This window comes from Capricornis sumatraensis, chromosome 8 (genome assembly GCF_032405125.1).
Source record: "Capricornis sumatraensis isolate serow.1 chromosome 8, serow.2, whole genome shotgun sequence".
NCBI classification, from domain to species: domain Eukaryota; kingdom Metazoa; phylum Chordata; class Mammalia; order Artiodactyla; family Bovidae; genus Capricornis; species Capricornis sumatraensis.
The window spans coordinates 101,529,528-101,545,133 of record NC_091076.1 but is presented as its reverse complement, the minus strand read 5'-3'; the positions used below and the strand labels follow the sequence as shown (position 1 = coordinate 101,545,133).

The 15,606-nt window shown below is 42.6% G+C and overlaps 1 protein-coding gene across 2 annotated transcripts in view; it reads left to right on the top strand.

Annotated features, from left to right (window-relative positions):
• The window catches only part of RPTOR (regulatory associated protein of MTOR complex 1), a 321,928-nt gene that overhangs the window by 134,039 nt on the left and 172,283 nt on the right, over positions 1 to 15,606 (top strand). For both annotated transcript variants that reach the window (XM_068976432.1, XM_068976431.1), the window contains exon 5: positions 14,393 to 14,539. In XM_068976432.1, coding sequence (XP_068832533.1) covers positions 14,393 to 14,539 — 147 coding nt within the window. The remainder of the gene's footprint in view (positions 1 to 14,392; positions 14,540 to 15,606) is intronic.

The window sequence follows — 15,606 nt, the reverse complement described above, 5'->3', positions numbered from 1 at the left end:
GATTTACTCCTGGACATGTTATACTTTTTTGACGTGGTTCAGTCAGTTCAGTTCAGTTCAGTTGCTCAGTCGTGTCCGGCTCTTTGCGACCCCATGAACCGCAGCACGCCAGGCCTCCCTGTCCATCACCAACTCCAGGAGTTCACACAAATTCATGTCCATTGAGTTGGTGATACCATCCAGCCATCTCATCCTCTGTCGTCCCCTTCTCCTCCTGCCCCCAATCCCCACCAGCATCAGAGTCTTTTCCAATGAGTCAACTTTTCGCATGAGATGGCCAAAGTATTGGAGTTTCAGCTTTAGCAACAGTCCATCCAAAGAACACCCAGGACTGATCTCCTTTAGAACGGACTGGTTGGATCTCCTTGCAGTCCAAGGGACTCTCAAGAGTCCCTTTAAAAGCATCAATTCTTTGGCGCTCAGCTTTCTTCATAGTCCAACTCTCACATGCATACATGACCACTGGAAAAACCATAGCCTTGACTAGATGGACCTTTGTTGACAAAGTAATGTCTGTGCTTTTGAATATGCTATCTAGGTTGGTCATAACTTTTCTTCCAAGGAATAAGCGTCTTTTCATGGCTGCAGTCACCATCTGCAGTGATTTCAGAGCCCCCAAAACTAAAGTCTGACACTGTTTCCACTGTTTCCCCATCTATTTGCCCTGAAGTGATGGGACAAGATGCCATGATCTTTGTTTTCTGAATGTTGAGGTTTAAGCCAACTTTTTCACTCTCCTCTTTCACTTTGATCAAGAGGCTTTTTAGTTCCTCTTCACTTTCTGCCATGAGGGTGGTGTCATCTGCATATCTGAGGTTATTGATATTTCTCCTGGCAATCTTGATTCCAGCTTGTGCTTCTTCCAGCCCAGCATTTCTCATGATGTACTCTGCATGTAAGTTAAATAAACAGGGTGACGATATACAGCCTTGATGTACTCCTTTTCCTATTAGGAACCAGTCTGTTGTTCCATGTCCAGTTCTAACTGACCTGCATACAGGTTTCTCAAGAGGCAGGTCAGGTGGTCTGGTATTCCCATCTCTTTCAGAATTTTCCACAGTTTATTGTGATCCACACAGTCAAAGGCTTTGGCATAGTCAATAAAGCAGAAATAAATATTTTTCTGGAACGCTCTTCCTTTTTCAACGATCCAGCGGATGTTGGCAATTTGATCTCTGGTTCCTCTGCCTTTTCTAAAACCAGCTTGAACATCTGGAAGTTCGCAGTTCACGTATTGCTGAAGCCTGGCTTGGGGAATTTTGAGCATTACTTTACTAGCGTGTGAGATGAGTGCAATTGTGCGGTAGTTTGAGCATTCTTTGGCATTGCCTTTCTTTGGGATTGGAATGAAAACTGACCTTTTCCAGTCCTGTGGCCACTGCTGAGTTTTCCAAACTTGCTGGCATATTGAGTGCAGCACTTTCACAGCATCATCTTTCAGGATTTGAAATAGCTCAATGGAATTCCATCCCCTCCACTAGCTTTGTTCGTAGTGATGCTTTCTAATGCCCACTTGACTTCACATTCCAGGATGTCTGGCTCTAGGTGAGTGATCACACCATCATGATTATCTTGGTCGTGAAGATGTTTTTTGTACAGTTCTTCTGTGTATTCTTGCCACTTCTTAATATCTTCTGCTTCTGTTAGGTCCATACCATTTCTGTCCTTTATCCAGCCCATCTTTGCATGAAATGTTCCCTTGGTATCTCTAATTTTCTTGAAGAGGTCTCTAGTCTTCCCCATTCTGTTATTTTCCTCTATTTCTTTGAGTTGATTGCTGAGGAAGGCTTTCTTCTCTCTCCTTGCTATTCTTTGGAACTCTGCATTTAGATGGTTATATCTTTCCTTTTCTCCTTTGCTTTTCACTTCTCTTCTTTTCTCAGCTATTTGTAAGGCCTCCCCAGACAGCCATTTTGCTTTTTTTGCATTTCTTTTCCATGGGGATGGTCTTGATCCCTGTCTCCTGTACAATGTCACTAACCTCAGTCCATAGTTCATCAGGCACTCTGTCTATCAGATCTAGTCCCTTAGATCTCTTTCTCACTTCCACCGTATCATCATAAGGAATTTGATTTAGGTCATACCTGAATGGTCTAGTGGATTTCCCTACTTTCTTCAACTTCAGTCTGAATTTGGCAGTAAGGACTTCATGATCTGAGCCACAGTCAGCTCCCGGTCTTGTTTTTGTTGACTGTATAGAGCTTCTCCATTTTGGCTCCAAAGAATATAATCAGTCTGATTTTGGTGTTGACCATCTGGTGATGTTCACGTGTAGAGTCTTCTCTTGTGTTGTTGGAAGAGGGTGTTTGTTATGATCAGTGTGTTCTCTTGGCAAAACTCTATTAGCCTTTGCCCTGCTTCATTTCATATTCCAAGGCCAAATTTGCCTGTTACCCCAGGTGTTTCTTGACTTCCTACTTTTGCATTCCAGTCCCCTATAATGAAAAGGACATCTTTTTTGGGTGTTAGTTCTAAAAGGTCTTGTAGGTCTTCATAGAACCATTCAACTTCAGCTTCTTCAGCATTACTGGTTGGGGCATAGACTTGGATTACTGTGATATTATTTGGTTTGGCTTGGAAACGAACAGAGATCATTCTGTCGTTTTTGAGATTGCATCCAAGTACTGTATTTCGGACTCTTTTGTTGACCATGATGGCTACTCCATTTCTTCCAAGGGATTCCTGCCTGCAGTAGTAGATATAATGGTCATCTGAGTTAAATTCACCCATTCCAGTCCATTTTAGTTGGCTGATTCCTAGAATGTCAACATTCACTCTTGCCATCTCCTGTTTGACCACTTCCAATTTGCCTTGATTCATGGACCTAACATTCCAGGTTCCTGTGCAATATTGCTCTTTACAGCATTGGACCTTGCTTCTATCACCAGTCACATCCACAACTGGGTATTGTTTTTGCTTTGGCTCCATCCCTTCATTCTTTCTGGAGTTATTTCTCCACTGATCTCCAGTAGCATATTGGGCACCTACCGACCTGGGGAGTTCTCTTTCAGTATCCTATCATTTTGCCTTTTCATACTGTTCATGGCGTTCTCAAGGCAAGAATACTGAAGTGGTTTGCCATTCCCTTCTCCAGTGGACCATATTCTGTCAGACCTCTCCACCATAACCCGCCCATCTTGGGTGGCCCCATAGGGCATGGCTTAGTTTGGGGTTAGACAAGGCTGTGGTCCGTGTGATTAGATTGACTAGTTTTCTGTGATTATGGTTTGTGTGTCTGCCCTCTAATGCCTCTCGCAATACCTACTGTCTTATTTGGGTTTCTCTTACCTTGGATGTGGGTTATCTCTTCACGGCTGCTCTAGCAAAGCACACCCGCTGCTCCTCACCTTGGATGAGGTGTATCTCCTCACAGCCACCCCTCCTGACCTTGAACATGGAGTAGCTCCTCTCAGCCCTCCTGTGCCTGTGCAGCCACCGCTCCTTGGATGTGGGGTTGCTCCTTTCGGCCGCCTCCCCTGACCTCAGGCGTGGGGTAGCTCCTCTGGGTCACCGCCCCTCACCTTGAGCAAGGGGTAGCTCTTCTTGGCCACATGATTACAAATGTTTTAAAATTATGTTTTGTGAGTTTTTACCAGGGTGTGTGGCAAGGCAGTTGATTTTTTTGTACATTTATTTTATGTCTGCTAATTTGCTAATTAGCCTACCCCTGGAGGCTCAGACGGTAAAGCGTCTGCCTGCATTGTGGGAGACCTGGGTTCTATCCCCGAGTCAGGAAGATCCCCTGGAGTAGGAAATGGCAACCCAGTCAAGTATTCTTGCCTGGAAAATTCCATGGACAGATAAGCCTGGTGGGCTATGGTCCCTGGGGTCACAGAGTTGGAGACAACTGAGCGACTTCACGTTCCTTCTTTCTAATTTGCTGTTCTCTCATTGATCCTAATGATTTGTACATATTTAAAAATTCCTTAACAGATTACCATGTGGTTTGCAAATCACAGCAGTTTACTTTCCTTCCAGTCCTGCTGTTTATTGTTTGTATCTTTCTGTGCTACCAGCACCTCCCAGAGAGTGGAGTGGTGACTGCATGTCCTTGTCTCATTCCTCATTTTGAAAGGAGTGCGTCGTCTGCATCACTGTATGATATTTGCTATAGATATTTGTAAAAAGAATAAAAAATAAGAAAAGCCCTTATCAGATTAAAAGGTGCCCTTCTCAGTGGAGACACAGGTGTAAAGAATGGACTTGTGGACACAGTTGGGGGAGGGAGTGAATGGGACAAATGGAGAAAGTAGCATCAATATATGTACACTTCTGTGTGTAAAGTGGATAGTTGATGAGAAGTTGCTGTATCACACAGGGTGCCCGGTCTGGCGCTCTGTGATGACTTAGAGAGGTGGGATGGGGGAAAGGAGGGAGGCTCAAGAGGGAGGGGATATAGGTATAATTATGACTGATTCCCTCATAGCTCAGTCAGTAAATGATCTGCCTGCAATGCAGGAGAACTGGGTTTGATCCCCTGGAGAAGGAAATGACAACTCATTCCAGTATTCTTGCCTGGAGAATCGCATGGACAGGGGAGCCTTGCAGCCTACAGTCTGTGGGGTCGCAAGAGTCGGACACGACTTAGCGACTAAACCACCACAACCACCACAGTGTTGTTGTATGGTAGAAATGAACACAACATTATACAAATATTTTTTAAAAAGATGCCCTTCTATTCCTAGTTTATTTTTTCAAGTCATCAATAGATGTTGCTTTTCCCCCCAAGCCATTTTGTATGTATGTGTTAGATGATGGTATGATTTTTCTCCTTTAAACTTGAAATGCATTGAAAGATATATGATTTTCTAGTATTAAATATACCTTGCCTTTGTGGGATAACCTAGTGTGTCTTGATCCATTATATGTTTCATATAGGGGTTAAATATGTTTTTGTATCCTATTGTCTCTATAGTTTTACATTTTCCAGCATATCATATAGTTAAAACCATATAGAATGTAGTGTTTTAAAACTGGCTTTTTTCAATTAGGAGTATGCATTCAAATTTCCTTCATGTCTTTTCTTGGCTAGCGAGCTCATTTTCTTTTTGCCACTGAAAAAGATTCCACTATTTGGATGTACCACTAGTGAAAGACATCCTGGTTACTTCCAGTTTTGAGGAATTGTAAATAATGCTGTTCTAAACTTTTGTGTGGATTTTTGTATAGACATAAGATTTCTTCTCATTTGGGTAAATACCTAAGAGAGCCACTGCTAGATTGGCTGTTATGTTTAGCGTTCTAAGAAATTGGCAAACCCTGTTCCAAAGTGGCTGCGTCGTTTGCATTCCCACCAGCAATAAATGGTAGTTCCTGTTGCTCCACATCCTCCTTGACATTTGTTGTTGCCAGTGTTCTGGATTTTAGCCATTCTAATTAGGTGCATCGTGGTATATCCTTTTAATTTGCAATTCCTTAATGACATACGATGTTGAGCATCTTTTCATATGCTTGGCTGCCATCTGTATGTTTTCTTTGGTGGGGTTTCCATATCTTTTGCCCACGTTTATCAATTAATAGGACTATTTGTTCTCTCAGTTTAAGAGTTCCTTTTACATTTGGGTACTAGTCGCTTATCAGATATTCATTTTTAAAAGAGTCCCTCCCGTTCTATGACTTGTGTTTCCATTTTCTGAACAGTGGACATTGACTTTTTGAAGTGCAGACTAGTTATCTTCTAGAACTTCACTCATTCTTTGTGTTTTATAAGTTTATGTCGCACTGAATAAAAAGCAAGATCACACTTTCTGCTGTCAGCAAGGGATGCACTGTATTTCTTTTTTTAATATTTACATTTATTTATTTATTTTGGTTGTACCAGGTCTTAGTTGTGGCACATAGAATCTTCGATCTTCGTTACAGATGCAGGCTCTTTTTATTTGTGGCTTGTGAACTCTTGGTTGTAACATGTGGGATCTAGTTCCCTCCCCAGGGGTTGAACCCATGCCCCCTGCATTGGGAGCTTAGAGTCTTGGCCACTGGACTGACCACCAAGGAAGTCCTGAGAGATGCTTGAATGTAAAAAGGTATATCATGAAAGACTAGCTGAAAGAGAGCCAAAGTGGCTGTATTACTAATGAGAAAATAGACTTCGAGACAAAAAGTTTTGCCAGAGATGAAGGCAATGTACCAGACAAGTCAGTTCATCAGGAAGATATAACTATCCTGAATGCCTAGATGGCTAATAGAGTTTAAGATACATAAAGCAAGATTGTCAGGACCAGTTAGAGAAAGAAACATATCCAGTATTTGAGTAATAGTCTGGCAGTAATTGATAGGTTAAAACCAATGTTAAAATTGATAATTAAAAAATTTCTCACAAAGAAAACTCCAGACATGGTATATTTTTCTAATTAAAAAAAAAAAATCACTTAAAAGACCATCAATTGCTCTGACTCAGTTACCAGAACCCTACACCCAATGCCCATAGAACAAGAGAAAGGCCTGTGCTGCCTTACAAAAATAAATGTCTCAATAAAGTTTGAAGGGTTGAAAGCATACAGAGTCTATTCCTTGACCACAGAATCTGAAATTGTGTGCTGCCTGGAAAATCCTTCAGTATTTTGAAATTAAATAATATATGTATCAAAAAAGGTATGACAGGGGACAGTGAAAATAATTCATACTAAACAGTAATGAAAAGATGACTTGTCAAAACTTGTGGGATGTAGCTATAGCAGTGCTTATATAAAAATGTATAGCCTTATTAAATTCTTATACAGAAAGAAAGAAAGACTTAAAAATATAAATGTCTACCTTAAGAAACTGGAAAATGTTGAACAATGCATAAATCAGTAAAACAGAGACCAGGTTGTACAGAAGGTTAACGGAGCTAAAGTTTGGTTTTTGAAAAACGTCTGTAAATTAACAAGTCTAGGTAGCAAAAAAAAAAGAGAAAAGACAACATTTAGGAATGAAAGATGTCACCACATATTCTATAGACATTGAAAAGATAAGAGAATGTTAATAATTTTATACCAGTACATTTAACAACTTAAATGGAAAATGCCATTTAAGATACAGCTTTCCAAAAGTGACCCAAAATGAGGTTGAAAATCTGATAGCCCTAGATCAATCAAAGAAATTGAATTCGTAGTTAAAACTCTTCTTACATGTCAACTCATGGATGAATGGATATTTTTATATAAGTATCATCTGCAAAGTGTTTCCTGATCATTACATGTAAAATGTTAAATCATGGATGGAAAAAGGAAGTGTTCTCCATGATCCATAGGAAGAACAGGTGACACTCAAACTGGAAAGTGAATGTTCTCTGCCCCAGCATTTGCACTGTCTGCACCAGGAATTCTTAAAATATGGTAGCAGCGATATTCTTGGAATTTATGATACATGCAAATTATCACACCCTACTGAAGACTTAGAGAAGCCTATTCCAGGGAGGCCCCCAGAGATCTGCATTTTAACAAGCCCTCTAGGCCATTCTGATGCACACTCACTTGAGAACTCTTCCTCCATAAATCTGGTTTTCAAATATAGAATATCTGAGAAATCAATTAAGATATGGTCTAAAGTTTTATGTCTCAGCATCAAGAAAATAGTATTAAAAAAAAAAGTTTAAAGTTCTTATAAAGATCTCATCCAAAGTTTGTTAACTCTTCTCCTGAAGAAATGGAATTTTTTCTAATGGTCTTCAGCCATTGCAAGCATAAACAAAGATGCTGGAAAGACCAAGTTTACAGTAAAATTACCAACTTTTTTCAAGGAGGGGGACTGCTATACTCTTAGTATTGGTAAAGTAACAATTGTAATAAATGTTAAATGTGGTATGGCACAAATATTGATTCTAAAAAATCACAAATACATCCTTTGATAATAGCACATTTAAAAACCTTTATGATCCATCTTTCAACAGACTCAGTAATGAACTATATACTAAACCAGAATAAGAGATACCTATTTGATAGTGGTGTGCAATTTTTCCAAACCAATACATTCTATTATTTAAATAACATTTATTTAACATTACTCATAGGGTAAACAATTATTGAGCGGTAATAAAGGAAAGAGGGCTTCCCTGATGGCTTAGTGGTTAAGATTTCATCTGCCAATGCAGGAGATGCAGGTTCAATCCCTGGGTCAGGAAGATCCCCTGGAGAAGGAAATGGCAACCCACTCCAATATTTTTGCCTGGGAAATCCCACGGACAGACTAGCCTGGCAGGCTTTAGCCCATGGGGTTGAAAAGAGTCGGACACAACTTAATGACTAAACAACGATAAAGGAAAGGCAGAGAAAGTATCAAAAAAACCAATAAACCTTCAGCCTTAAGGGTTTTAAGGAGTTTGCTTGTGACTTAAACCCTGGAGCGTTTGATTCACAAGTACCACTACCCCATACCTAGCATCTCTGGGCCATCACCTCCGCTGCTGGTTCCTTCAGAAGGAAGCTGAATCTTCTGCTAACCCATGCTCCCCTGCTCTCCTTGAGAACAGCCACGTGCAGATGCCTTTACCATCCAGAGAAAGCCAGGGGGCCGCATGCAGATGCGCCTGGTCTTCCTGCCTGTGAGGTCAGAGGAAATATGCACCCTTGGGGACTTTACCAGAAAACCCTTGGGAGGATGCCATTGTACTCTGGCTAAGACTCCTGGCTCATATTTTGAGTTCTTTAGCAGATGTACAGTTACAGTGGGGTTTTGTCCCATAAGGACACCATACTTGGAAATACCAAAAGCTGAAAACGCATTTGTTGCACCTAACCTAGGGCTTCCCAGGTGACTCAGTGATAAAGAATCCATCAGCCAACAGAAGGGTTGTTTGTGTCCTGGATAATCATAAGTGTGTCGGTTGTTCACCCTCCTGATTGTGAGCTAACTGGGAGGTGTGCTCACTGCTGTGGCCCGGTGCCAAGGACTGCATGTGACTGGCCCAGAAAAAACTGACATTCAGAGTATAGTTTCTGCTGCATGGATGTCTCTGTGCCCCAGTGTGAAGTCAAAAACTCGTGAGCTGAACCAGTAGGAGTTAGGGGCTGTCTGAACTTAGAATCTGCTCAGAAATAGAGAGCCACTTCTTGGGAGGTGGCTGGCTTTACCTGGAGAACAAAGTGCACCTCCTCCCCGCTCATGTCTGGGGGCCCGGTGCTCGGCCGCCTCTGTGGTTGACTCAGCTGTGATGACAGTCTGATGAAGCATGTGGCTTTTTTTTTTTTTTTTTTGATGTTTAATATAACCTGACAGCTAAAGTGGAGTGTAATGAATAAATTATCTAAAACCTATTTCTTTTTCTTTGTTTGAAATGAAAACATGGCCTTGGATATGTTTTTTTCAAGAAAAAGGAGAGATGCTTTGGTCAGGAATTCTCTGTACTTGTAGTTTTTGGTGGGGGAGAAACCAAACCATTGCCTGAAAGGCCCTGGAGTGTTCCAGGCGGCCTTCGGTGCGGGGGATGTTGACTTCTCCAGCTTGTGTAGGTTGGTTCGGCCTAGAAGACATGGGGATATTGCACGGGATAGAAATAGTTGCACTTTGAGTGTTGCTTCTGTCCTCCACTCACTCGCTGCAGCCAGCATCCTGCTGGCTGCCCTTTGCAGGTTTGCAAAACCGTGATTCTGGCTGAAGCTTGACAGACTCCCCAGGATCCTTCCGAGATGGGAAATGAGATCCACCTGCTCAAGTTCTAATAAGGATTAGTTCTCAAAGGCCACTTTCCTCCATGTGGTTTAATAGAGTTGATTTTGTATTCCTCCAGGGACACAGACTTCCAAGTTTTACAGGCTTACTAAACTGCAGAATACAGCTCCTGCTTTAAATGAAATTGTCTCTCCTCAAAGGCAGAGGTTCTCATCAAAGAGGCTTTCCTCCCTCTCAGGAGCACATTTAAATATCCAGAGATCTTTTGGTGGCTTCCCTGGTGGCTCAGCAGTAAAGAACCCCCCTGCAATTCAGGAGAAGTGGGTTTGATCCCTGGGTTGGAAAGATTCCCTGGAGAAGGAAATGACAACTCACTCCAGTATTCTTGCCTGGGAAATCCCATGGATGGAGGAGGCTGGTAGGCTACAGTCCATGGGTCACAGAAGTTGGACACAACTTAGCAACTAAACCACCACCACCACCGCCGCCAGAAACCTTTTGGTTGTCACGACTGGCAGAGAGGGGTAAGTGTTGTTAGAAGGTAGTGGGTTGAGGCCAGGGATGCTGCCAGGCGTGGCAGTGCCTGCTTGGGTATGGGTGTGGGATGGGCCCCATACTGAGTGACCAGCCCCAAACGCCCACAGGGCTGGGGTGCCTCCACCTCAGCTACAAAGGCCCTTTCTCCTCAAATGGCATTCCAGAGGCTGCGCCCACCACGCAGCCCGTCTGTGTGGAGGAATGGATCCAAGCCATTCTCTGTTGCCAAGCGTCCCTGTGGACAGCCTAGGATGCCATCCCCTCTCACAACTAAAAATCGTGAGGCTGAAGACCAATTCTGAAAGCTCCTTGCATGCTGTCCCTTGGACAGGCATTAGAGAATGGAGGCAGTTCTGCCCTCCAGTGGGGCTCAGTGGCTGACAACTCTGCTTGAATCATTTCAGGGGCAGCAAAAGGCACAGGGAATGGAAAGGAAAATGCTTAACACGTTTCCTGATGGATTAGTGCTTCATTATTTTAATGAATCACCATTAATTACCTTTGTATCTCAGAAATTTAAAAAGTAACTTTTGATTTTGGGGAAATATAAAAATTACATTTCAGTTACAAAGGCTAGACTTCAGAACTCAGTATGTTTAAAATATATTTTATTTCATGCTTCTTCCCTTCTTTGGGTCTTGTGGGGCTGTACCTAGAAGGCAGCAAAGATGACAGATGATCACCCTTTCCCGACAGTACTGGGGATGAAGGGGTGGCAGGAAGGGGGTCAGAACTGCCCCAGCCGTTTGTGGCCACTTGTCGCTGAGCTAGAACCTTGTGGGAAGCAGATAAATAGCCGAGTGTGGCTGGTATATAAAAATGCGATGGTTTCCTAGGCTGGTGCTAAAATCCTTTCTCCTATCAGTGTAGGGGTGTTCCTGCACACTTAACGGATTCATTTTCAACACCTCACCAACCCACGCCCCCCACCCCCGCATAGCAGTGGGACCTGCATGTCAGCAAGGGAGGCAGGCTGCTGAGGAGAGGGCTGGAGAGGATTGCTCTTCCTGCTGTGTCCAGGGAGGCACTGACTCGTGTCTGCTCTGTCCAGTGCGGCTTAGCTGAAGCCTTTATACTTGTACAGATAACACGTGATACCTGCTGGTTATGAAACACTTAATGAATGTACGTTATAGTGAACCCCAGAGCTTACCCTTTTCCTCCCTCCTTTTAGTAGTTATGTACATTTTGTCTTTTAAAAAATACAAGTTATTTCTATTCTAAAATGCTCCAAGAGAAAAGAGGTCTTAAATAGATGTGACACTCTCTTACCAGCCCCCACTCCCCTGTCACCTCCCAGGTCAGAGAAAGCAGCCCTTAGCCGTTCCATGTTCTTTCAGCACCATTTATAGGACCTTCCCCTTAGCACATGCCTGCTGAGTTCTTATTTCATTCAACTTACGTGCTGGGGATGTGGTGCTTTACACACAAAATGGGATCATATTATATATGAGGTTCTAATACTTGCATTTTAAAAATCATTACAAGCCTCTGACATCCCTCCATGTCAGTGCCTATAAATAACCTTGCATGGTGTTCCATAGTATGGGCCCCTTTTGCTTAATGATCCCTTCATATTGGATATATTAGGATCCAAGGTTGTCTGTGACAGTCCCTCTGGGCCATCTGGGCCTGCTGTGGCATTGTCTCGTGACACCGAGCCCAAGTCCTTCCATCACACAACTCTCCAGTCCCCCTGTACAGTCAAAGGCCTGCCATGTTTGCATTTTTTCCTGGGAAGGGAAGGAAGAAGGGGTGAGCATTAGGGCAGCACTTATAATTTGGACACATTTCTGATCATGTCCCGTAGGTCAGAATTGGGCTGCAAGATCAGACTTAGCTGCAAAGGAAACTGGGAACAGTGCTCAGCTAAACTTGTGTTGATGATGAAGAGGGAAAAAATAGGTTGTAGACTGGCAGTCTTTTCCACAGTAGCATGTAGACAGCTTACAGGATTTTACCAGTGAAAGTATCAGAGATCCCTGTACATACAAATGCAAGTATTTCTATAAGATGGACACCTAGAAGTCAAAGGCATGTACATTAAAAAATTTTAAGAACCACCCAAATTGCCTTCCCAAAAAATCTTCCTAAATTTATACTCACAGCAATGATGAGCTGGCGCCCTGTTGAACATCCTTGTCAACATGGGGCTTTATTCACCTTTTATATTTTTTTCCAGTTTGCTGGATGAAGACAGGTAGATAGATGGATGATTCTCATTGTAATTCACATTTCCATGATTAATCCAGAGAGTGAAACATTCATAATTGTTGATCATCATGTTTCTTCTGTGACTTGCCTGTGTGCAGCCTTTGCCTGTTGTGTGTTGTTTTGTCTTCGTTGACTTGCAGTACAAGCTTGTATATACACATATCCCCAGTACAGACCCTATGTCACATACATTGTACCTACTTCATTCTTAAATTGCTTGTCATTGATATGCACTTTTATCAGAATTATTTAATTTTTATGCTGTTACATTTTTCTTTCTTTCGTATGTTTAAGAGGGTCTTTCTTACACCAAACAAATTTTTAAATCTGTTATTCTCTTTTTATTTATTTTTTAAATCTGTCCTGATTATTTTGTGTGTGAAATCTCAGATGGCAGTATTGAATGATCAGTTAGATTTTACAGAATCACTTGTTGAATGGTTCATTCTTTCTTCACTGGGGTAAAATGCTACTGCCGTTACAGTTATATTTGTGAGTCTATTTCTGGGCTTTGCCTCCTGTTTTATTTGTTTGTCTCTCCTTCCCTGATAGCATCCTGTGATTACAATAGAGATTTATAATGTATTTAATATCTGCCAGCATGAGTCCCCACTGGTTATTCTTTCTTCACAGTTTTTGAGGGGGTATTCTTATAAATGTCTCTTCAGCACTAACTTTAGAATCTCTTGTCAAATTCCGTTAAAGGAAACCCCTGCTGGTATTTTGATTGGGTGCCGCATTTATAGGTTCATTAGGAAGAACTGCTTTCTTTAGAACCCTTCCGTGAGAGTTTATTTAGAGAGAGCATATTCAAGTGTTCTCTAACCTTCTGCAGTGACAGTGAGCAAGACACCAGGTGACTGCATTTTGCAGGGTGAAATGGCATGGCATAAGCAGAGGGTGGTCCCTTTGTGCCGAAGATGCCTGCATCCCCACTACACCTGTGCTGCTGGCACGTCCTCCCCTGTCTGGGGTGGCATGTGCAGCTGGTGACGAGTGTGCTTAACAAAAAGGCTTTTGCCATCACGTTGATGGCAGTCTTTTCCAGGCCTGGTTTGGTCTTCCGGTCCTCTGCCCGTTTTCTCTGTTGAATTAGAAATGATCCTCTTGGCAATACCAGAGACAATGTTTGTGGCTCAGCCTTGAGGGAACACCGTCACCTTTCTTGTAAGTGCACAGAATTGATTTCTGCTGGAGTTTCACCACTTAAACCATTAGTGCCCGAGGAACGGTAAATAAGTGGGGTGTTCTGTGCAGAAGAATTGCTTAAAAATGTTACTTTTGAGTGTGGATTTTTAATAATTTCTCTGCTGAGATGAAGGCCATTCCTTTCTATGTTTACCAGTAATTGCTGGAGTGGTTTCAAGTACTGAAGAGTACAGCATGTCCAGAATAATATTTCACTTAGCAGATTCATGTTAATATGTTACTGTTGTGTGATTTGAAAAAAGTTTATGGGGCCAAATCCACTTGTACACCTTCAGTGTGATTTCAGTCATCTAAAGGATAAAGCGCTTACCGGTAGGACTGAAATGAAGGGGGCTGCAGGGAAACCCTTCACATCTGAGGACCTAGTCAACTCTTCCAAGCTGACTTTGTAAGTGAAGAATGGGTTCTGTTATATAAGCCTGGAGAAGCTTTGGAGTAGATGGTGAACAGAGTAGCACACAGAGCCTTGGGCTTTATAGAGAAGGCTGTGGTTTGACTGCAGGTGGGTGGCAGAGGAAGGGTGGGTGTGAAGGGGCCGTGATGGGACACGTGGAAGGAGATCCCTCAGTGGAGTGGGTGTGCTCCCAAGGGGAGGAGAGGAGAGAGCCGAACAGAGGAGGAGAGGCGCTCCAGCCGGGGTTGAACTGTGACCACTGCCCGCCTCTGTCTGATTGAAACGGGCAGATGGTGGGGAGCTTCGACTACTGCTGTTCTACTACAGTGTGCAGAACGTTATATGCAGCAGGTCCCATGCATGGGACCCTCGTGGAGGTGCAGGTCCTGGTGGGCAGGCAGACTTCTCCAGGTGTGAGTCACAAACATGCACTGTCTTCTTTTCCAGAACTACACTCAGTACATCCCTCTGTCTATATACGACCTGCAGACGTGGATGGGTAGCCCCTCCATATTCGTCTACGACTGCTCCAATGCTGGCCTCATTGTCAAGTCCTTCAAGCAGTTCGCCCTGCAGAGGGAGCAGGAGCTGGAGGTGAGGCCCCGGGCACCCTGGGGTGGGAGCTGGGGGTGAGGGTCAGCCCCTCAGTGGTTTTTATTTTCTCAGGCACAGTCAGCTCTCTGTGGTGCTCAGAATGCTCAGAGTAAGGTGGCGGGGTCCGTGACAAAGAATTTGGGAGGGACTCCAGACAAGTTCTTGGTCTTATTTTGCATTTCGCTTTACCCAGCATCATTTTTAATACAAATTTTAATTAAGTGATAACATTAATAGAGTTGATTTGTGCTCCAGTGGGCTCTGCCTCCGAGATAAATGTGAAAATAAAGCAGACACATTTATTCTCAGAGAAATGGGCCTGTGTCTGGGCATGGTCTTCAGCTCCACTCTCATCTTTGTTATTGCTCTTTTTTTTTTTGTCTTTGGTGTTGGGGGGCAAAAACACCCTACTAGGCTAAATACAGAAAACAAACCAAAATAGCTGCCATTGGTGGCTTCTGTTTAAAGAACTGGAGAGCCAGTGTAGTGCTCTGATTGTGAAGAGCTGTTTTACTTGGTTGTTTTAATTAATATTTGATGTTTGAATTAAACAGTGAGTTCTAAAGAGAAATTGAAGAGGCAGTTTCAATTAAGAGGCCTCCATCCTGTGGCCTGCACAAGAGTGAGAATAAAATATCCTGCAGCCTCCAGGGGGTCATGAATTCCAACTGGTTGCTGTGCAGGAAATTCTCAATTCAGAACAGAAATGGTCCCGAGAACATGTTTCCTCAAGCCCTTTTGAGCCTATCCAATTTTAATGTTATGTTTTTTGCATTTCATCTGAGGATGTTGCTGAAAGTATCAGGAATAAAATTTGAAGTTCTACTTGGTAGAATTTAACATGTCATACAGTTAATTTATAAATATTTTATAAATTACCCTTACGCAGAACTTTGTGCCAGAGTGACTGTTAAATTGCCCTTCATTCTTGAAAATGGAACCCAGCGCCACCAGTTGTTATTATTGTTGTTGTCTTTAGTAATATTATCATTTGCATTCTAGAATAAGGGAAGGGAAAGATCAAGTTTTATAGCATTAAATTTTTACCTTGCATTTAGGCATGCCAT